Here is a 21,426-nt window from a genome sequence, read left to right on the forward strand (position 1 = left end):
GGGTGCATCACTATGGGGAGAACCTGTCTGACACCTGTCCAGATACTTATAGTTTGGCAGGATTGGTATTCTTGGTCTTATAAGCGTTGTTGTCTGCAGCATCGAGAGCAGCTTTTGATAAGGACATCTCTGGTTACTTGACTGTAACCCTGTTCCCTGAAAAAGCGGGAATGAGATGCTGGGCCTCAATGCTGCATTGTAGGCGTGCCTGGACGTCCTTTCAGACAAAGGTATAACCTGAAGGTGTGGCCATTCCACGTCTGTTTATAATCCTGCAGGTGCAGCTAATCAAATGATGTCACACACTGAGGTTATTTAAGCCAATTCTTGGTGTGTTTGACACACATGCTTGACAACCAGTCAAACAAAGAATGTTCTCTTATGCATTATTGAAATGCAGCATCTCATTCCCCCTTTTTCAAGGAACAGGGTAAAAGTCAAGTAACTCAAGACATTATCATTTAGGTGATACTGTTTTACCCTTAATAAAAAAACTGTTGTGTCTGTAGGGTTTTCATTTTTCTGGTTGCATTTTATTGCTGAAGCTGTGGTCCACAAAGGATATGTAGGATCTCATTGTGAAGGGGTACCAATCAGGAAATAGGTACAGAAGTATTACTAAAACATTAGTAATATTATGGAATACTGTGGAGCCTATCATCATCATGTGGAGATCAAATTTTGGATTATTGGTAAAACAAAACAAAACAAATTTTTTTTTTATTTCCAAACTGCTTCAGCACAGCTGGCCTGAGAATATGTTATGGTTGACCCAATCATTTGAAACATCAGCTGTAGCACTTGTGAAGATGCTGACCTGTGTGTAGATAATTGCTGTCATCCAGAAGCGCTTTGTTGGCCGTGGCACTGACAGCATAGCCCAAAGGAAGATGAGGATGGGCAGGAAGAGTGTTAGCAGAGAGGCAGATACCATGTGATTTAAGATAATCACAAAGTAACAAAACATCTCTGATTGAGACTCCATCAAATTGTAGAGAGCAAAGATGAGACGCACACCACAAGGTAATGAAGAGTAGAATCTCTCAGACTCCTCAATCTCCGGAATATCACATATTCTGCATGAAGGAAGTGAAAACAGAAATGTGAACTAATGGACTGTGAAACAGCAAGCAAACTAATGGGCAATTAAACATAATATTTTTTAGAAATGCATCTTTCAGAAACATATACATATAATACATAAAATAAAATATTTAAATAAAAATGAAGGTATATACACAGGGCAACAATACGTTAAGAAAGATTGGAAATGTGGGTTGCACATGTGTTTTAACCTTTAAATAAAGGCACACAAAGTCTTGGCTACTGACTGTTCTTAAGAAAGACTGGTTAGTGTGAACCATGGCTCAATCCCAAAAGCTTTCATAGTATGGAATGCCGAAGCTGCCAATTTTAAAAATAAATAAATACATGAATAAATATACAAATAAATGTAAATAAGAATAAATAAATAAATAAATATATAAATAAATATACATAGAAAAAGCAACAAAACGAAAATAAATAATTATTTATACATTTATTTCCATATTTATGTATATATTTATTTTTTTCCATATTTATTTATTTATTCTTTTATTTATTTATTCATTTATTCATTTCTACATTCATTTATTTATACATTTATTTATTTTTACATTTATTTATTTATACATTTATTTATTTATTCATTTATTTCTTCCTACATTTCTTCCTGCGTAGGGTAATGAGCAGGGCGTGGTTTACCTCAGACATAGCAATCGAGCTCAGAGTAAGCGAAGGCGAAGGGTTGAGGCCACAGTGACGCCTATTGTGTGGCGAAATACAATTAGTATAGCTCACTGACGTTGATACGGTCTGTGACTGCGAGGTATATGGTCAAAATCCTAAATCTTACTGTGTGACATGGATAGGCTACTCTTTATTCCGGACATGGCCGTAGAACATCGTTTGGTCTGGATTTGTAAAATGTCCTGGGCTAACAAACATGAAACAGGGACTCTGCAGTGCTTAATTTGTAAATTGCGAGGTCCCGGAACAAAGCGGGGTAACGGATGCCGGATGCATGTGATTACAGGAGGGAGAGGTGACGGAGCACTCGCGCAATCACATTGGTCAGCAGTTTAAGTGATTGACTGCATGCATCAGTTGCTTTTAGGGTCTGTATGTTCATGAATAACATGGAAATGCCATGCAATTTTAAAACAACAATTTCCAGGCCTAAAAACATTTTGAAAAAGTTGTGGAATTTTATTTTACAAATCCCTGTATAATAGAGTCCTAAATTTCGGTGGGGGACTTCAAGTTTATAATGAGGAAAATTCCTGCATTTATTCAACATAGCTTGTAGGTTTGAATAATAAAATTAATCCACACAAAATTTAAGATTAAATAATTCATTCGAAACCAGTCTTCGAATCCATGAACTCTTTCGCGCGCTTCTCATCAGCGCATCTCGTCTGCACAGTGACCTGCAGCATGCGCCGACACAAGACTTCACTCGCATCTCGGGACAGCTGACAGAACAGTCACTTGACTAATCGGGTCATTGTTGCATTGTCACAAAAATGTATAATTTGCACACATTTTTAAGCATTTTATGCCATATGGTACTCGCGCGCTCCGAAGGCTGTATTATTTGCCCCTCACAGTCACATCCAAAGTTCACGCGTATTAAGCCGCCTCGCGAGTAGCCTATTATATAAGTTATTTTTCGTAGTTTGTTGAGCTTAAGCAATCAAATACACACAATATGATGTCTGTTGTGGGTGTTGACAAACAAAACAATTTCATGGCACACTCTACTTAAACACATGGGGAAAAAAATAAAGAAAAGGGGAAAAAATCAATAATTAAACAACACTGCGTCGTCAGTGTTGGTATTGTATCGGACAATTGCACTTAACATGAGGCTATATGAAAAACAAGCTCAAATGGAGTAAACAGGTTTTTGCTGGCGAATGAGGAGATCTGTGTTTTGTCTGTCAACAGAATGCACGCATCTGAGGCAAGTGCATCGCATTATACGCTTTCATCAACTCTTACAGGTTATATAACATTTATTGTTGCTATATGGGCGATTTGTTTTTCTTGTTGTTTAATTCACTTGGCCAAAATCTCATGATATAAACGATTAAGTGCTTATGCACAGGACATTTAAAACGTACAAAAGTAGGCTATATTGGCTTGCGAAAAACCAGTCTTTAAACACACAAAAACATTAGCCTTTACAGACATAGTGTTTGAGTAAAGAAAATAAATAATAATAACGAATTATAATAGAGATATGATTTTGGATAGTTTTTCACGGCACATCTGGCTATTCTCTGTCTGCCATATGGAAACGCCGCCCCTGGAGGAGGGGGATCCGCCAAAATGAGGTGCCGGATCGGATTTCGGAAGCGCTTGATATTTTCCATTTTTCGGTCAGAACTCACGGAAAGGAAGCAGGGCAGATTTAGGCTACAGTGAAGTCGACGCAAGCATATTGAACAATGCTTTTGAAAAAAAAATGTATTCTATTAAGCAGTGGTAGTCTTTAGCCTACCTCCATAAACTCATGTCCAGGGGCAACCTTATTAAATGTATGAACGTCACGTTAATCCACATCGATAAATTCAGTTAGAGGATAAGTCTGTAGGGCAGTTAGCCTACCACTAAAATCCAACCAGAGCTTCATCAGAGCCATCAATACAGAAGAGATCTTAATGCATTTACACAGCAATTAGCCTACAAGTGCATAAAAATATTGTGAAGTGTTTTACATTTTGAAGACATAAATATGACATGATGGAATCAATGAAGTGATAGACCTACGTTTAATATGAAACTAAAACAGACACCAGGTGGCAGAGAAAAGTCGATTGAATATTTACAGGTTTGTATCTCGTTATTATTTTCAGAATAGTAAAATCTTTGTAACCAACCATAGTGATCAAATATCGAAGCTATTTATTGTAAAATTTTGTAAAAATTTCTGTAGGCCAAAAACTGCCAAAAACATAACTAAAAAATAGCTAGTAGCCTACATAACTTTTTAATTTGTATTATTATTATTATTATTCTTTCTTCTTATTATTATTATTATTATTATTATTAGGCTATTGTTATCATCATCATCATCAGCTGGCAAACCATTATGGAGTCTATTTAAAGGGAATGATTGTGGCGGGGAGTTTGGTCAAACTATGGCAGCAACAATAAACGTTATTTAACCTGTAAGAGAAGAGTTGAAAGCGTATAATGTGATGCACTTGCCTCAGATGCGTGCATTCTGTTGACAGACAAAACACAGATCTCCTCATTCGCCAGCAAAAACCTGTTTACTCCATTTGAGCTTGTTTTTCATATAGCCTCATGTTAAGTGCAATTGTCCGATACAATACCAACACTGACGACTCAGTGTTGTTTAATTATTGATTTTTTTTCCCCTTTTCTTTATTTTTTCCCCCATGTGTTTAAGTAGAGTGTGCCATGAAATTGTTTTGTTTGTCAACACCCACAACAGACATCATATTGTGTGTATTTGATTGCTTAAGCTCAACAAACTACGAAAAATAACTTATATAATAGGCTACTCGTGAGGCGGCTTTATACGCGTAAACTTTGGATGTGACTGTGAGGGGCAAATAATACAGCCTTCGGAGCGCGCGAGTACCATATGGCTTAAAATGCTTAAAAATGTGTGCAAATTATACACTTTTGTGACAATGCAACAATGACCCGATTAGTCAAGTGACTGTTCTGTCAGCTGTCCCGAGATGCGAGTGAAGTCTTGTGTCGGCGCATGCTGCAGGTCACTGTGCAGACGAGATGCGCTGATGAGAAGCGCGCGAGAGAGTTCATGGATTTGAAGACTGGTTTCGAATGAATTATTTAATCTTACATTTTGCGTGGATTAATTTTATTATTCAAACCTACAAGCTATGTTGAATAAATGCAGGAATTTTCCTCATTATAAACTTGAAAGCTGCGAGAATTATTAAAACCATGCGATATAGCTACACAGTCCCCCACCGAAATTTAGGACTCTATTATACAGGGATTTGTAAAATAAAATTCCACAACTTTTTCAAAACGTTTTTAGGCCTGGAAATTGTTGTTTTAAAATTGCATGGCATTTCCATGTTATTCATGAACATACAGACCAGTGGCGGCTGGTGAAAAATATGTTAGGTGGGGCTGTCATATTCGGTTATTTTAAATAGCTTGGCCTTGGTAACCATGGGACACCAGGTCTTATAGCATTGTGGCTCCCAGGTTGTGAAATGCTTTTGCTCAAGATGTCTGTCAAGCATTCACCCTTTTCTCCTTCAAAACCTTTTTTTTTTGTCTTTCAAACGGATATTGGACAAGAGATTGAATCGAGTTAGAGTCGTCTGGAGTCATTTTGTTCGCCGTTGTAATTTATCATACAGTAAAAATGGCGCCCTATAGAATGAAACTCGATACTTTAGTAGTGGCTCGCGCCTCGCGGCCGCGCGCAGTTTGGGGCGCTAGGCGAAGCGCCCATAGCTGACTAGATTTTAGCTCGCTGATTAGCTACAGTTTATGTCAAACATTTATATCTAAAATCAGCAATTGGCTAAACTGCTCCAAAGACCGCCTTTCTGGGTCGCTTTCTCCAGCGCCCCAGAGCTGATCACGTGTACAGATCTAGACGGGACGTGTAGAAAAACAGACATTTTGAATTTCTATAATATTTTTCAAATATACTAGCTGCATTTACTATCTCAAACACACAAATATTGATAATTTTATATATGATTTATTTATGTATTTACATGTATTTGCCTGCAGTCTATGGTATTTGCTCATGGGGGGGGCGGCGCCCTAGCGCCCTCTATTGGCCAGCCGCCCCTGATACAGACCCTAAAAGCAACTGATGCATGCAGTCAATCACTTAAACTGCTGACCAATGTGATTGCGCAAGTGCTCCATCACCTCTCCCTCCTGTAATCACATGCATCCGGCATCCGTTACCCCGCTTTGTTCCGGGACCTCGCAATTTACAAATGAAGCACTGCAGAGTCCCCGTTTCATGTTTGTTAGCCCAGGACATTTTACAAATCCAGACCAAACGATGTTCTACGGCCATGTCCGGAATAAAGAGTAGCCTATCCATGTCACACAGTAAGATTTAGGATTTTGACCATATACCTTGCAGTCACAGACCGTATCAACGTCAGTGAGCTATACTAATTGTATTTCGCCACACAATAGGCGTCACTGTGGCCTCAACCCTTCGCCTTCACTAACTCTGAGCTCGAATGCTATGTCTGAGGTAAACCACGCCCTCCTCATTACCCTACGCAGGAAGAAATGTAGGAAGAAATAAATGAATAAATAAATAAATGTAAAAATAAATAAATGTAGAAATAAATAAATGTAGAAATGAATAAAGGTATAAATAAATAAAAGAAAACATAATTAAATATGGAAAAAAATAAATATATACATAAATATGGAAATAAATGTATAAATAATTATTTATTTTTATTTATTTATTTTGCTTTTCTATGTATATTTATTTATATATTTATTCTTATTTACATTTATTTGTATATTTATTTATGTATTTATTTATTTTTAATAAATTTTTAATTTAATAAATTTTAATTTTTGCATCAATGAGTGACTGGGTACAGATCTCTCTCCATCCATGTCTGAAGTAATTGTTCACATATCTGGGATAGCACGAGGGTGAGTTGATAATGAACATTTACATTTTTTGACTAACTATTCATTTTAAGGAGTACACAAGCAAGCATGCAAGTGTTTAAAGGTTACCTGGCAGTAAGACAGAATGTGTGTAGTTGACTATGTATTTGTAGTTATATAGTAAAGTATCATTCGGTAGTATCATTTATAAGACATCTATGTCTCTGGTAATTTAAACATCACATAACATAAGGTTCAAATAGGTGAAATTGTGAAATACTAGTGGAGCTGATTCATCTGAAAGCAGCTCACAGAATAATCAGTCTAGCAAAAGAATAGACTGTTGACCCTTATTGATAAAGTCTAATCACCAAAAGTACTGTTTGTGTTTTTACCATGACAGTGGAAATACAACCATGCATGCGTGTGCACATCTCACTTGTTAAGCAGCAATTCACTGGCAGTTAGTGCTCTGGTCTCTTTACTGAGCATTCTGGGCTCTTGAAACTCCTCATTTTTTGTGTTGTGCAGAGGATTCATTCCTGGAAATTCTGGCAGCACAAAGTTTGGTGTATTTTCTTCATTGGTGCATCCCTCTTTCACCTTTTCAAATCTATCAACATGATCTTTCAGCTCTTTATTTTCATCGGGATCTCTGAAGAAAATTATTAACAACGGAAATTTAGTTGTGTGCATATAGAAACTGTATATATATATATATATATATATATATATATATATATATATATATATATATATATATATATATATATATATATAATTATTATTATAAGAAGCAAGAATTAATCAAGGCACAATTAGTGGCTATTTTGTTTGTCTTTGTGAGAAAATAAGAAACTGTGATCTTTACTCTGGCATGACATCTCTACTTTGGCAGCAATGGGCCACATCAACTTCAGTAAGGTCCAAGGCATCCAAGTCTTCTTGAGTTGACTGGCGTGTTATTAATAGAGTGTCATCAGTCTGGCAGCTGAAAAATGCATACAAATGTAAATTAAAAATTAAACAGTGTTAGCAATCATTTTATTTTCATAAGATTGCATATTTCAGAGTAATGCAGCAAAACCTAATTCTTAATAATGCCATATAAAATCCTTAAAAAATGTTGTATTGTCTAAAAATAAATAATCATACCAACAGTTAAAATATTTACAGACATGTGGCTATTAAACAGTATGTTTATTTTTAAAACGTGATGAAGACCTTGTTACAATTTATTCTAAAAATTTTTAAGGCATTAGGCATGTAATAACCTTTGTGTGTTGTTCAAATTCACTACCCTTTCATTATGTTCGTGATGAAAACATCCAGTAAATTAAACTGCAGTATAAATGTATCAGATATATATATATATATATATATATATATATATATATATATATATATATATATATACTCAGCTAAAGGATTATTAGGAACACCATACTAATGCTGTGTTTGAGCCCCTTTCGCCTTCAGAACTGCCTTAATTCTACGTGGCATTGATTCAACAAGGTGCTGAAAGCATTCTTTAGAAATGTTGGCCCATATTGATAGGATAGCATCTTGCAGTTGACGGAGATTTGTGGGATGCACATCCAGGGCATGAAGCTCCTGTTCCACCACATCCCAAAGATGCTCTATTGGGTTGAGATCTGGTGACTGTGGGGGCCATTTTAGTACAGTGAACTCATTGTCATGTTCAAGAAACCAATCTGAAATGATTCGAGCTTTGTGACATGGTGCATTATCCTGCTGGAAGTAGCCATCAGAGGATGGGTACTTGACGGTCATAAAGGGATGGACATGGTCAGAAACAATGCTCAGGTAGGCCACGGAATTTAAACGATGCCCAATTGGCACTAAGTGGCCTAAAGTGTGCCAAGAAAACATCCCCCACGCCATTACACCACCTCCACCAGCCTGCACAGTGGTAACAAGGCATGATGGATCCATGTTCTCATTCTGTTTACGCCAAATTCTGACTCTACCATCTGAATGTCTCAACAGAAATCGAGACTCATCAGACCAGGCAACATTTTTCCAGTCTTCAACTGTCCAATTTTGGTGAGCTCGTGCAAATTGTAGCCTCTTTTTCCTATTTGTAGTAGAGATGAGTGGTACCCGGTGGGGTCTTCTGCTGATGTAGCCCATCCGCCTCAAGGTTGTGCGTGTTGTGGCTTCACAAATGCTTTGCTGCATACAGTAGGTGGACATGCTAAATGGGCATTACCGCCATGCATACCGCCGCCGAGGTGCCGCGGCGATAACTGTAATTCAGTCGCAAGGGGACGGATTGCGAAATGAATGTAATTGTAAAATGAGATGAAAAGGAGGAAGTAAAACAACAATAACATTATGTTATTACATTGTAACATCTTTAAAAAATATTAAAACATTTACAGTGAGTAAATTTCAAAACGTAGGATAATCTTAGGCTACAGTGTACTCATCAAAAATTAAAAGAAGACCTTTACACAAAGGATCATATGCATGCTATTGTTATTAAACAGTAAATAAATATAAGGCATATATATACACGAATAAAAAGCTAAATGTTTTCATTTCATTTTCATTTCAGTTCATTCTTGGTTTAAAAAAATCTTCAGGTTCCATATGCAGAGTGAAATGAGAACAGTCCAGCATTTAGCAATAATTATTATTAACTCTGTTATTATTTATTAATAAACAAATGTTTTCTTGTCTGCTGCAAGATGAAATTCACAGTGTTGGCTCTCTCCGACGAGAGAAATGCAACAATCACAGATGGTTGAATGTTGAATATTAATGCGCCCTGTGATTAATGTAGGGCTGGGCGATATAGAGCAAAAAATATATATCTATATATTTTGCTATATCTTGATAAACTATATATATCTCGATATCTTTACAGGAAAAATAACCCCACAAAACAAATATGCCAAATATTACATGTTGAGGGGCCTATGAAATATTTTATTTTTGTTTTCACCATATGTTTTATTGTTACCTAATTCTATGTTTTAGCATGTGTAATTATTTAAATGCATAAAAACAACTTAATTAGTTAAAAAAATTCTTAAAATAGCCTTATGTGAAATGTTTCTTTCCCTTTAGAAATTCTGTGTATTTACATTTTTCTGGTTATCAAATGAAGGCATAAAACATTTAATTTATCTTTTAATTATTTAAAATTAAGCAAACTTTATTTTTTGGTAAACAAAGGGGATTTACTATTAAAAATAAAACATGGAAGAAATGTTGTGCGATTATTCCTTAAAAAAATATGTTCGTTTCATTTGAATGGTAGTAGTAGTGGGCTATGTACATTCTGCTGAACAATAGTAATAGATTTCTGTCGAATACTTTTATTTTGACGGGTTTACCTTTACAGTTCTGTGTATGTGAAACTACAGTCTATGATGGGATATGAACTAGTTTTACTCAAATCAAATGGTCAGATGCTCATGAAGTGACTATCAGTGCAGTTCTGGAGATGTTCTTCATGTGTTCACGTCTTTATTTAGTGAGAGGAAAGACGCTGCTCGCGAGCTTCTGTGTGTTTAATGAATGAAGATTAACACAGACACGCAGAACATGCAGGATTCATATTTAAATAGACTTTTCCGGGTTAATATTTGCAGATATTAGTCCATATTGCGATTTGATGTAAGAGCATGACCTACTTTTGATTAATTCATTCAAAATTTGACAAATTCCGTGACATTCTGCGTTAAACTGTAAATTCCGTTTTTATGACTGGATTCCGTCCACGTTTTCTGCATCGCGGAAATCATGGGGCCCTACAGTAGACATCTGCCTGCCGTTCGCCCTACGCCTTAAAACCGCTCCATAAAATGGAGCCAGATGTCCTTTTTTTTTTCAGACTAGTTCTCTACACGCGAGGGGAGAGGGGACAAAAGCAAGGAGGCGGGAGGCGAGCGAGCGGGGGCGAGCACAGCACAGAGAAGGCAAACAAGCAAAGTGGCAGAATCAGAATTAAATATAAACAATATATCGATATAGACGATATGTCAAAATCCATATCGTGTTTAAAAAATATCTCTATATATATGTTAAATATCGAGATATCGCCCACCCCTAGATTAATGCGCATTAATAATTTTTGCACAAACACTTGAATATGAATATTAATTCACTTTTTGCATATGCATTACAATGTAAATTATTTTTTACATGCAATTATCCAAAATAAAACTAAACAAGATTTGCAATGAAGATAAAACAAATAAGAATAAATGCTGCACATCTACCATCAGTGCAGTGCAAATCTTGCACATATTTTACACACCTGCATTTAAATGCAGCTGCATTTTTTAAAATTAAATTATATGAAAGCAAGTAGGGCTGTGTGATAAATAGATTTTATCGATTAACTCGAATTTGTAATTTACATCGATTTGTTTGAATGAAAATCGGTTTTCTTTTTAACATCCACCGACGCACCACTCAGGCTCCCGTAGTTCCATCATGAAGGCGTCCAGTAAGGCGGGATCCAAGATGTCGTTGCGTGGGACCCAGGAACGTTCCTCTGGACCGTATCCCTCCCAGTCCACTAGGTATTCCAGCTGCCCACCACGCCGCCGGGAGTCCAGGATGTCCTTGACCGTATAAGCTGCGCCGTCATCTAGGAGGAGAGGAGGGGGGGCTTCCGTCTCGCCAGGTTCTGTGGAGGGAGATACAGAAGGATGGTGAGGTTTCAGGAGTGACACATGGAATGTGGGGTGAATCCGGTACTCAGGAGGAAGCTGGAGTTTATAAGTAACCGGATTGATCTGCTGGGTGATGGTAAATAGGCCAATGAATCTGGGACTGAGCTTGCGGCAGGGTAGACGCAGGCGGATGTCCCGGGTGGACAGCCAGACCTTCTGACCGGGTTGGTACTGGGGGGCCTCGGACCGGCGAAGGTCGGCTGTCGTCCTGCGTCTGCGAAGTGCCCGTTGTAACTGGTGATGAGCCGCGTCCCAGACCCTCTCTCTCTCCCGGAACCAGTAGTCGACTGCGGGAACATCCGAGGGCTCTCCAGACCAGGGGAACAGAGGTGGCTGGTAGCCAAGTACGCACTGGAAGGGGGTGAGTCCGGTGGTGGGTTGACGGAGGGAGTTTTGTGCGTACTCGGCCCACCCCAGGAATTGGTTCCAGGAGTTCTGGTGGCCGTGGCAGAAGGTAAGGAGGAAGCGTCCAATCTCCTGGACCTTCCTCTCTGTCTGCCCGTTCGATTGACGGTGATAGCCGGAGGATAGGCTATTGGCCACACCTAGGAGGGAGTGGAATGCTCTCCATACCCGGGAGATGAACTTGGGGCCTCGATCCGACACGATATCTTCTGGGATGCCGAAGTATCGGAAGACATGGTTAAAAATCAGTTCTGCCGTTTCCATGGCAGTGGGTAGGCCCTTCAGAGGAAGAACACGACAAGCTTTAGAAAATCTAAAGTTTGCGAGATCGTAGGTGGCGAGGGCTTTTGGACATGGCGCAGCTGGTACATCCACTCACGTACCTTCTGACATCCGAGGCCATGTTGGGCCACCAGAAGCGTTCCCGTAGCAACGAGAGGGTTTCATTGACCCCCGGGTGACCAGTGCCAAGCGATGTATGGGTGGAGTGGATAAGTGGGGTGCGCCGTGTCCTAGGGATGTACAGGTGTCCTGGTGGGCAACCCGGCGGGGTGTTGTTGGGAGGTTCGGGAGGAGGGAGAGTCTCAGCTGACCATGTGATAGGAGCGACTATGACCTTGTCCTGGAGGATGGGTTCCGGATTCTCTAACTTCTCTTCGGGGGCGTAACACCTGGACAGAGCATCAGCTTTCACATTTTTTACCCCTGGGCGGTAGGAGATGGTAAATTGGAAGCGGGTGAAGAATAATGCCCAGCGGGCCTGTCTGGGATTGAGTCGCTTGGCCGCTCTTAGATATTCCAGGTTCTTGTGGTCAGTGAGAACTTGAAACGGATGTTTGGCTCCCTCTAAACAATGTCTCCACTTCTCCAGGGCGAGTTTGATGGCTAGCAACTCCCGATTTCCGATGTCATAGTTTACCTCCGCCGGGTTGAGTTTCCTGGAGAAGAAGGCACATGGATGGAGGCGGCTGGGAGTCCCCTGCTGCTGGGAAAGGACCGTACCCACTCCGGTGGTCGAGGCTTCCACTTCCACTAAAATGGGAGATCAGGGTCCGGATGTACGAGGAGTGGGGTGGTCGTGAAGGCTTGCTTGAGGGCTTGGAAGGCTTCAGTGGCGGTAGGAGTCCAGGAGAAAGATTTGGGTTTCTGACGGAGAAGGTTGGTGAGAGGGCTGGTGATTGCACTGAAATTTTGAATGGATCGTCTATAGAAATTGGCAAAGCCAAGAAATCGTTGCAGCTCCTTGATAGTGGTAGGAATGGGCCAGTCACTGACTGCGCTCACCTTCCCCTCGTCCATCCAGATGCCACTGAGGTCGATGGTATACCCAAGGAACTGCACTGAGGGCTGATGGAATGAACACTTCTCTGCCTTTAGATAGAGCTGGTAGTCCCTCAGGCGTTGCAGGACCTCCGCAACGTGGCGCTGATGTTCGGCCAGGCTCCAGGAGTAAATCAGGATGTCATCTATGTAAACTAAGACGGACTTGTGGAGGCAATCCCGGAGCACCTCATGTATGAAGTCCTGGAATACGGAGGGGGCGTTAACAAGCCCATACGGCATGATGCAGTACTCATAGTGGCCAGTAGGGGTGATGAAGGCGGTCTTCCACTCGTCCCCCTCACGTATCCGGATGAGGTTATACGCGCTGTGAAAGTCCAACTTGGTGAATACAGTGGCACCACGGAGATGTTCCAGGGCCGCTGGGACGAGGGGAAGTGGATACCGGAACTTTAAAGTTGTCTTATTCAATGTTCTATAATCGATGCCGTCGTAAGCCTCCGTCCTTTTTAGCCACGAAGAAGAAGCTGGGAGCAGCAGGGGAGGTAGATGGGCGAATGTATCCTTGTGCCAGCGCCTCCTTGATGTAGTCCTCCATGGCCTTCTCCTCGGGGATGGAAAGGGGATATATCCGTCCCTTTGGCACTGGTTCACCCGGCAGCAGATCTATAGCACAGTCCCACGGCCGGTGTGGATGCAGCTTGGAGGCCTGCTTAGGGCAGAAGACATCGTTGAAGGGGGCGTAGCACTGAGGCTTTTTATATAGACGTGGAGTAGACTGGTAGTGGTTCGGGGGAATGTTCCATTGGGACAGGGCAACCGGAGATACATGACTGGAAACAAGCTTCGCCCCACTTCAGGATCTCTCCTGTCTTCCAGGAGATGACTGGGTTATGCTGCTCCAACCATGGGCGCCCTAGGATTACGTCAGCGGTGGAATCCTCAATCATGGGTTCGTTGGCTGGTTCTGGGGAGCTGACGTTATCTGGTCGGCAGAGTGGAGTGGAGGAATGCGCCTGGCCCTGGTGCTCTTCTAAGCACGACTGCATACGAGTGGCGAAGCGGATGGACAGCTGGATGAATCGCTCGAGGCCGATGGTATCCTCGTATGCAGCGAGATGCAACCGCACTCGGGGTTCCAGTCCTTGGCGGTAAGTCATTAGCAAGGCCTGTTCGTTCCATCCACTGGAGGCCGCCAGAATTCGGAACTGCAAAGCATATTCATTGACAGACATTTCCCTTGTTTTAAATTGTATAGTTTCTCACCTATCGATGAATCCCAGGCAGGTCTGCCGAAAACTTCTTGAAAATGGTCAATGAAGCTAGAATATGACTGAATAACTGGGTTATTTTGAGTCCAGAGTGAATCTGCCCACAGTAGTGCTTTGCCTTGCAATTGGGAAATGATAAAGGCTACCTTAGAGCGATCAGTTGGGTACGAGAGCGGTTGCATCTCCAGGACCAGAGAACACTGAAGCAGGAAACCGCTGCATTTCTCTGCCGAGCCAGAGTAGGGCGCCGGCCTAGCCATGGGACTGGCGTGCACGGCAGGTGAAGGAGTGATTTAGTGACAGGAGTGACAGCAGGTAGGCTGTGACTTCTGGAGGGCTAGGTGAACCACACACATGCACTTCGGGGAATAGGATCCTTCTGAGAATATCCTTAGAGAGAGAGTAGAAGAGGAGTTGGTCCTAATAGTAAGCATGCAGGAATGATCTTGTCGCGAACGTGACCGGACGATGACTGAGTGCGTGTGTGTGGCTTTTATGGTGCAGCGCTGGTGAGTGGGTGATGAGGAGCAGGTGGTGCTGATTCAGTATTCAGGTGAGGGTGTGCGCTGTGATTGTGTGGAGGTGGAACCTGGCGTGTTTGTGACAATTTCTGCATTTGACATTGAGAGCATAGGCCGTAATTTAGATAGATTTTTGAGATAGAAAAATGCAGTTATACAAATGCTAGAAAGGTGACTTTCTAAGGAAAGATTGCTATCAAATAGCACACCTAGGTTCCTAACTGATGACGAAGAATTGACAGAGCAGCCATCAAGTCTTAGACAGTGTTCTAGGTTTTTACATGCAGAGTTTTTAGATCCTATAGTTAAAGCCTCTGTTTTTTTCAGAATTTCGCAGTAAGAAATTACTCGTCATCCAGTTTTTTATATGGACTATGCATTCCATTAGTTTTTCAAATTGGTTTCAGCGGGCAGCAAAGAAATATAGAGTTGAGTATCATCAGCATAACAGTGAAAGCTACCACCATGTTTCTCCTCTTCCAAGGGTAACATGTAAAGCGTGAAGAGTAGCGGCCCTAGTAGAGCCTTGAGGTACTCCATACTGCACTTGTGATCGATATGATACCTCTTCATTCACTGCTACGAATTGATGGCGGTCATATAAGTACAATTTAAAGCATGCTAATGCACTTCCATTAATGCCAACAAAGTGTTCAAGTTTATGCTAAAGAATGTTGTGGTCAATAGTCAAGTCAAGTCAAGTCACCTTTATTTATATAGCACTTTAAACAAATTACATTGCGTCAAAGCAACTGAACAACATTCATTAGGAAAACAGTGTGTCAATGCAAAATGACAGTTAAAGGCAGTTCATCATTGAATTCAGTGATGTCATCTCTGTTCAGTTTAAATAGTGTCTGTGCATTTATCAGAATCAGAATCAGAATGAGCTTTATTGCCAGGTATGTTCACACATACGAGGAATTTGTTCTCGTGACAGAAGCTCCACAGTGCAACATAACAGCGACAGAACAAAAAACACAATAGGAATGAAAAAAAAAAAATACAAATAGGTGGGAAAGGAATGACTGGAAGCTGAGCTGAACCAGACAGTTACTGAAGTGCAGAGGATGGATTCGATGATGGTGGAGTAGAACTGCTTCAGCAGCTCCTGTGGCAGGTTAAACTTCCTCAGCTGGCGAAGGAAGTACAACCTCTGCTGGGCCTTTTTCACAATGGAGTCAATGTGAATGTCCCACTTCAGGTCCTGAGAGATAGTGGGGCCCAGGAACCTGAATGACTCCACTGCAGTCATAGTGCTGTTCATGATGGTGAGTGGGGGAAGTGCAGGGGGGTTTCTCCTGAAGTCCACGATCATCTCCACTGTTTTGAGCGTGTTAAGCTCCAGGTTGTTGAGAGTGCACCAGACAGCCAGCTCTTTAACCTCCTGTCTGTAAGCAGACTCGTCACTGTCCTGAATGAGGCCGATGAGTCTGGTGTCATCTGCAAACTTCAGGAGCTTGACAGAAGGGTCCTTAGATGTGCAATCGTTAGTGTACTATCGTTATTTGCAATCAAGTCAACGATATCGCTGTAGATGAAGTTACCCCAACTAAGCAAGCCAGAGGTGACAGCGGCAAGGAACCAAAACTCCATCGGTGACAGAATGGAGAAAAAAAGCTTGGGAGAAACCAGGCTCAGTTGGGGGGCCAGTTCTCCTCTGACCAGATGAAACCAGTAGTTCAATCCCAGGCTGCAGCAAAGTCAGATAGTGCAAAATAATCTTCTGTTTCCTGTGGTCTTGTCCCAGTGGTCGTCTGAGACAAGGTCTTTACAGGGGATCTGTATCTGGGGCTCTAGTTAGTGAATAGTGATATACAACCACGATCAGATGATAAGAGCAGGTCATTTGAAACTCTTAGGAGAGCAGTCTCAGTACTATGATACGGTCTAAATCCTGACTGGAAATCCTCACAGATACCATTTTTCTCTAAAAGGAATATATTTGTGAGGATACTACCTTTTCTAGTATCATGGACACAAAAGGGATATTCGAGATCAGTCTATAATTAACTAGTTCTTTGGGGTCAAGCTGTGGTTTTTTAATGAGAGGCTTAATAACAGCCAGTTTGAAGGTTTTGGGGACATATCCTAATGACAATGAGGATTTAATAATAGTCAGAAGAGGATCTATGACTTCTGGAAGCACCTCTTTTAGGAGCTTAGTAAATGCATTGCTGCTTATCTACAATATTTAGTTGATAGAATTCTTGGGTCCTTAAATCTTTAACCCCTTACCAGTCACCCCCCATTTTTTGGCATGGAGACAGAAATGACGTACCCAAAATAAAAAGGTTTTTGCTCATGATTCTTTCTGACTAGATACATAATCAACATTTGTTCACAAAGCTGACACTTCAAAGTTTACTGTTCAGGAATCAGAATTACTCAGACTGTTATGATAATAGAGATATATAAGCTCAAACATAAAAACAAAAATAAAAATATTAAAAACATATTTTTTAAATGTATTGAATAAATTGCTGATGTAGGATATGATTTTAGACAAGTCTACCAAAGCTTCATTTGAATATTTCATAATCTAATCTGTAAAACTGTGAATCTTATGAAATATTTTCTAAGGCCATGTCATGTGTGTTTTTAGAGAAGGCTAATCTGATTGATTTATGACACTTGTCATCTCTGTAAAATCTCACATGTAAACACTCCTGTGTGCTTTGTCTGTGTTTTTGTCTCTGAAAACTCCCTATTTATGATTCTATTATTCTCACCAAACAAGTCTTTCACACCTCTGCCAGGTATGACACATTATCCGCATTATTCTTTTATCATTATTCTTTTGCTTTTATTCCACATTTATTAGCCTTTGTTGTGGTATTTCAAGCTTTACAGAGCCACCAATCTGCTATCTCACTTCAGTCTCAGTATGCATTTAGCCCTTATTTATCAAAATTATGAAAAAGTCTTACTAAAAAAATACAACAAAACATTTCCTTACGACCTTACGTGAATTATTGTGACAGAAATGCATTATGAAGAAGAAATGCACCTGCTATTAGTAGCATTAGAGCTAACGTTAGCATCAAGCTACATCAGACAATTTATTAAATTGTCTAGCTCTAACAAAAAATAACAAATTAATAAAATAAATAAAAAGATATGTGCGCTGCTGAGGCAATGCGTGTATTATACTGTTTCGTTTTCATGTGAGTTTTTCTACACCAGACCGTGTTGACTCATCTGGTTGTTGACTACATTTAATTCTGAGGAATAACATTACATATTTATCTGACTATGTGAAGTTAGATGTACAGGAGCTCTTGGGATGTAATCACTTGTGTGGAGATCATTCTGCCAACCCTGCCGGTGTTCCAGGGTGCAGCGATCTCCAGAGAGCACTTCTCTCAGCTACCGCCTGGAAACTCAGTTACCCCTGCCAACTGTGCTTCATGGGGTCCTGCCCCAAGCAGGCTCTGGTTTAGTCTTCCTAGCAGATAACGTGGGTCTGAGGACCATCCTTTTTAGGAGACTTCAGCTACGAGAGTCCTGATGCTGTGACTCAGGACCTCGGAGGGCAGGCCCCTCTGGGGAAGAGCGGTGTAAACCACATTACACAGTGCCCGTCTCTGGTGTTCCAGGGTGCAGCAGTCTCCAGCGAGCGCTTTTCTCAGTTACCGACTGGAAACGTAGCAGTGCTAAGAGGTTCGCGACCTCCTGGGAGGTTTCCGGAGCAACTAGTTCGGGCGTCTCCTGCCGGTGCGCCGCTTCAGGGCACCGAGCTAACTGCTCTGATGACACCAGAGATCAGTCTTAAGAGGCTGATTCCATAGAAAACTACTGCCAAATGTGTCTCAGTGTAATGGAACAGAAGTAGACTCTCTCTGAGGATGGAGGCCATCGAGGTGGTCCCTCGTCGGGTTGCAGAGTCCGGGTCCTACAGCTGGTACTTCACTGTTCCGAGGAAGGATGAGGTGTTGTGTACTTTTTTAGATCTGTGCTTTTTGAACCGCTCAGTCAGGGGACTGATGTTCAGCACCGAGGACTGGTGTGTCACGATCTATCAAAAAGATGCACTTATTATCGAGATCGGAAAGATACAAAAGAGGAGCGACATCCTCTGGATGTCCTTTATTGAGGACATCCAGAGGAAACGCTGTCTACGTCGAGCTCGCAGCATTCTCAAGGACTGCTCTCAGCCTGACCACAGACTGTTTAACCTCCTGTCCTCCGGGATTATTATTTCCATAAAACTGCCTTATCTGCATATTTATTGTACATATTGTAGACCGTATATTCTGTACTTACTGCTTATTGCATTTCTGGTTAGATTCTTAATTGTGCTTACCTTACACGTGCAGTGACAATAAAGTTGAATCTAATTAAATAAATAAACTTTAGGGTGAAATCTATGGAGAGTTTTATAAATGAGACCCCTGGCCAGGTATGGCTCACGAGCAATAGGTTCCCAACCACTGCTTACATTTACATTTGGTCATTTGGTAGATGCTTTTATCCGAAGTGACTTAATACAGTTGAGGAAAACAATAAGCGATTCATTATAAGATGGTAATAAACATGAGAAGTGCCCATTGTATAAGTTTTCATAGTTCAAAACAATAAAATCTAGGAAAAGAAGATATTAAGGGAAATAAAAGCATAGAAAATTAGAAATAATTATTTTATTTTACTTTATTTTTTTAGGAGAAAGTGACAGTTAGATGCACATGGAAGAGATGAATTTTTTCAGTCGTTTCTTGAAACTTGTGAGGGTTTCAGCAGTCCAGATGGAGTCATATCTAATAATTCATAATTTAGATATGAATTTTGTTTAGTAAAATGAAATACAAACCTCCATTGAAATAACAAACCTTAATATTTAACAAACATTGAACATTACAGTACAATATTTATTCATCCCTTCATTCTTTCAATTTGTTTACACCTCAGGATAGTACCCACTGTTTGTTTTCCCATATTTCTCCCCATATACCTCTGTCAATCCATCCTGAGGTCATCAGATCCTGTAAGTGCTTTACAAAAATGTATATTATAATCATAATAATATAATATCATAATCATTTTTAATTTTCTTGGCATACCTGGAAAGGCTGCTGCCCCATGATTGGACACTGTTGAGTTTGACATAGCCACGTTGGTGGCTGCTCATGGCTGGATGTGAGGTGATTATTTCTTGTATATCTTCTTTGGCTGTGTCCATTGATGCCTCTGTATTTTGTCTGGAGAGCCAGTTTTTGTAGAACTTATGAATACTGTCTTGAGAGACATCCCTGCCCTGAAAAAAAATAAAAAATAAATAAAAAAATGTTTTACTTAAATTATTTTAGAAAAAAAATTAAAAGCCATCAAGTTGTCAAGTTTCGCCTACTACAAGGAGCCGAAGGAGCTAGGAGACATGGGAAAATCCAGAACAATCAGACTTTATTTACAACAAATACAAATATTTACAGGAACACGCATATAGCACACAGGGATTGACGGTTAGATAGGATGCAGGACTCAGGAAAACATAGGGAACGAGACAAGGAAATTAATGAGACACAGCTGTAATCACGTGGAACTAAATGGGTACAGGAACAGGTAAACCAAATAAAGTCATGTGAGGGAGAAACTGGGGCAAGGAGAGAACATGGGAAGAAAAACGAGACACAGGACTGACGAAAGTCTAGATGCTTCACATTGTGGTCCACTCACTTCACTTCACCTTACCTTCCATTTTATATGAAAGAAATGGTAAAAGATCAAACAGCCCTCACTTACAGGAACAGTTTAATTAAAGTTTTTCTTGATGCTTATTCCCAATAAAAAGTAGAAATCAGGGTGGGACGTACAGATTTTTTGTGTGTTTTCTTTAGATGACAGCTTGACAGTTGTAAAAATTAAGTAAATAAATATGAAGTAAGATTTCAGAACATGGCATAGTGTGGAAACACACATTTTATTAACCCTTTGCTACTTTCATCCCACGTTAAGAAAACTTTCTGTATGTTGGGTAATAAAGGCCAGAACCCTGTTTTATAATCATTATCTGAATAATCTTTCACATCATTGTAGTCAGGCAATGGAATAAATATGATTGGCAGATTACTGACATCACCTTGTTCTGTTGTATGCTCAGTAGAGTTTTCTCAAAGCGAAGAACTTTAGAAATATCCAAGCTGTCTTTACAGAGTGATTTTAGACCAGATATTACATCTTCAGTAAGACAGAGAAGAAAAACCCAGAAAAATTTCACAGTGTCAAGTGTTCGCTTAAGTATGTGCTCTGTAAGAAAAGGAGAGAAAATAGTTTAAATATCAACAATTAAATGCATGTATATATCGGTGTTGAAGATCTTAAGATAAATATAAACTTTAAAATAAAATATTTCATTTCCAAACTGCACTAATCTGCTTGTAGTCAAGTGAAGTTTTATAAATTATTTGAAATCAAGCTTTAGAGGGATCATAAAATTACATTTTACTGTACTATAAAACAGTTTCAGATCTCGGAAAATTCTCAAAAAAAGTAAATACAGAAAGCAGCCAAAATTATGTAAAATATTGTTTTAAATGTGATATTTGCACACATACCAAAATAAATAAATAAATAAACTTT

At 40.1% G+C, this 21,426-nt stretch overlaps 1 protein-coding gene across 1 annotated transcript in view; it reads right to left on the reverse strand.

Annotated features, from left to right (window-relative positions):
- si:dkey-11f4.7 (piezo-type mechanosensitive ion channel component 2) overlaps positions 1 to 21,426 on the reverse strand; it is a 256,411-nt gene that overhangs the window by 32,229 nt on the left and 202,756 nt on the right. Inside the window, 5 exon segments of the mRNA XM_059561374.1 lie at positions 818 to 1,076; positions 7,100 to 7,315; positions 7,532 to 7,651; positions 19,911 to 20,104; positions 20,927 to 21,093. Coding sequence (XP_059417357.1) covers positions 818 to 1,076; positions 7,100 to 7,315; positions 7,532 to 7,651; positions 19,911 to 20,104; positions 20,927 to 21,093 — 956 coding nt within the window.

This window comes from Carassius carassius, chromosome 11, assembly GCF_963082965.1.
Source record: "Carassius carassius chromosome 11, fCarCar2.1, whole genome shotgun sequence".
Lineage (NCBI taxonomy): Eukaryota > Metazoa > Chordata > Actinopteri > Cypriniformes > Cyprinidae > Carassius > Carassius carassius.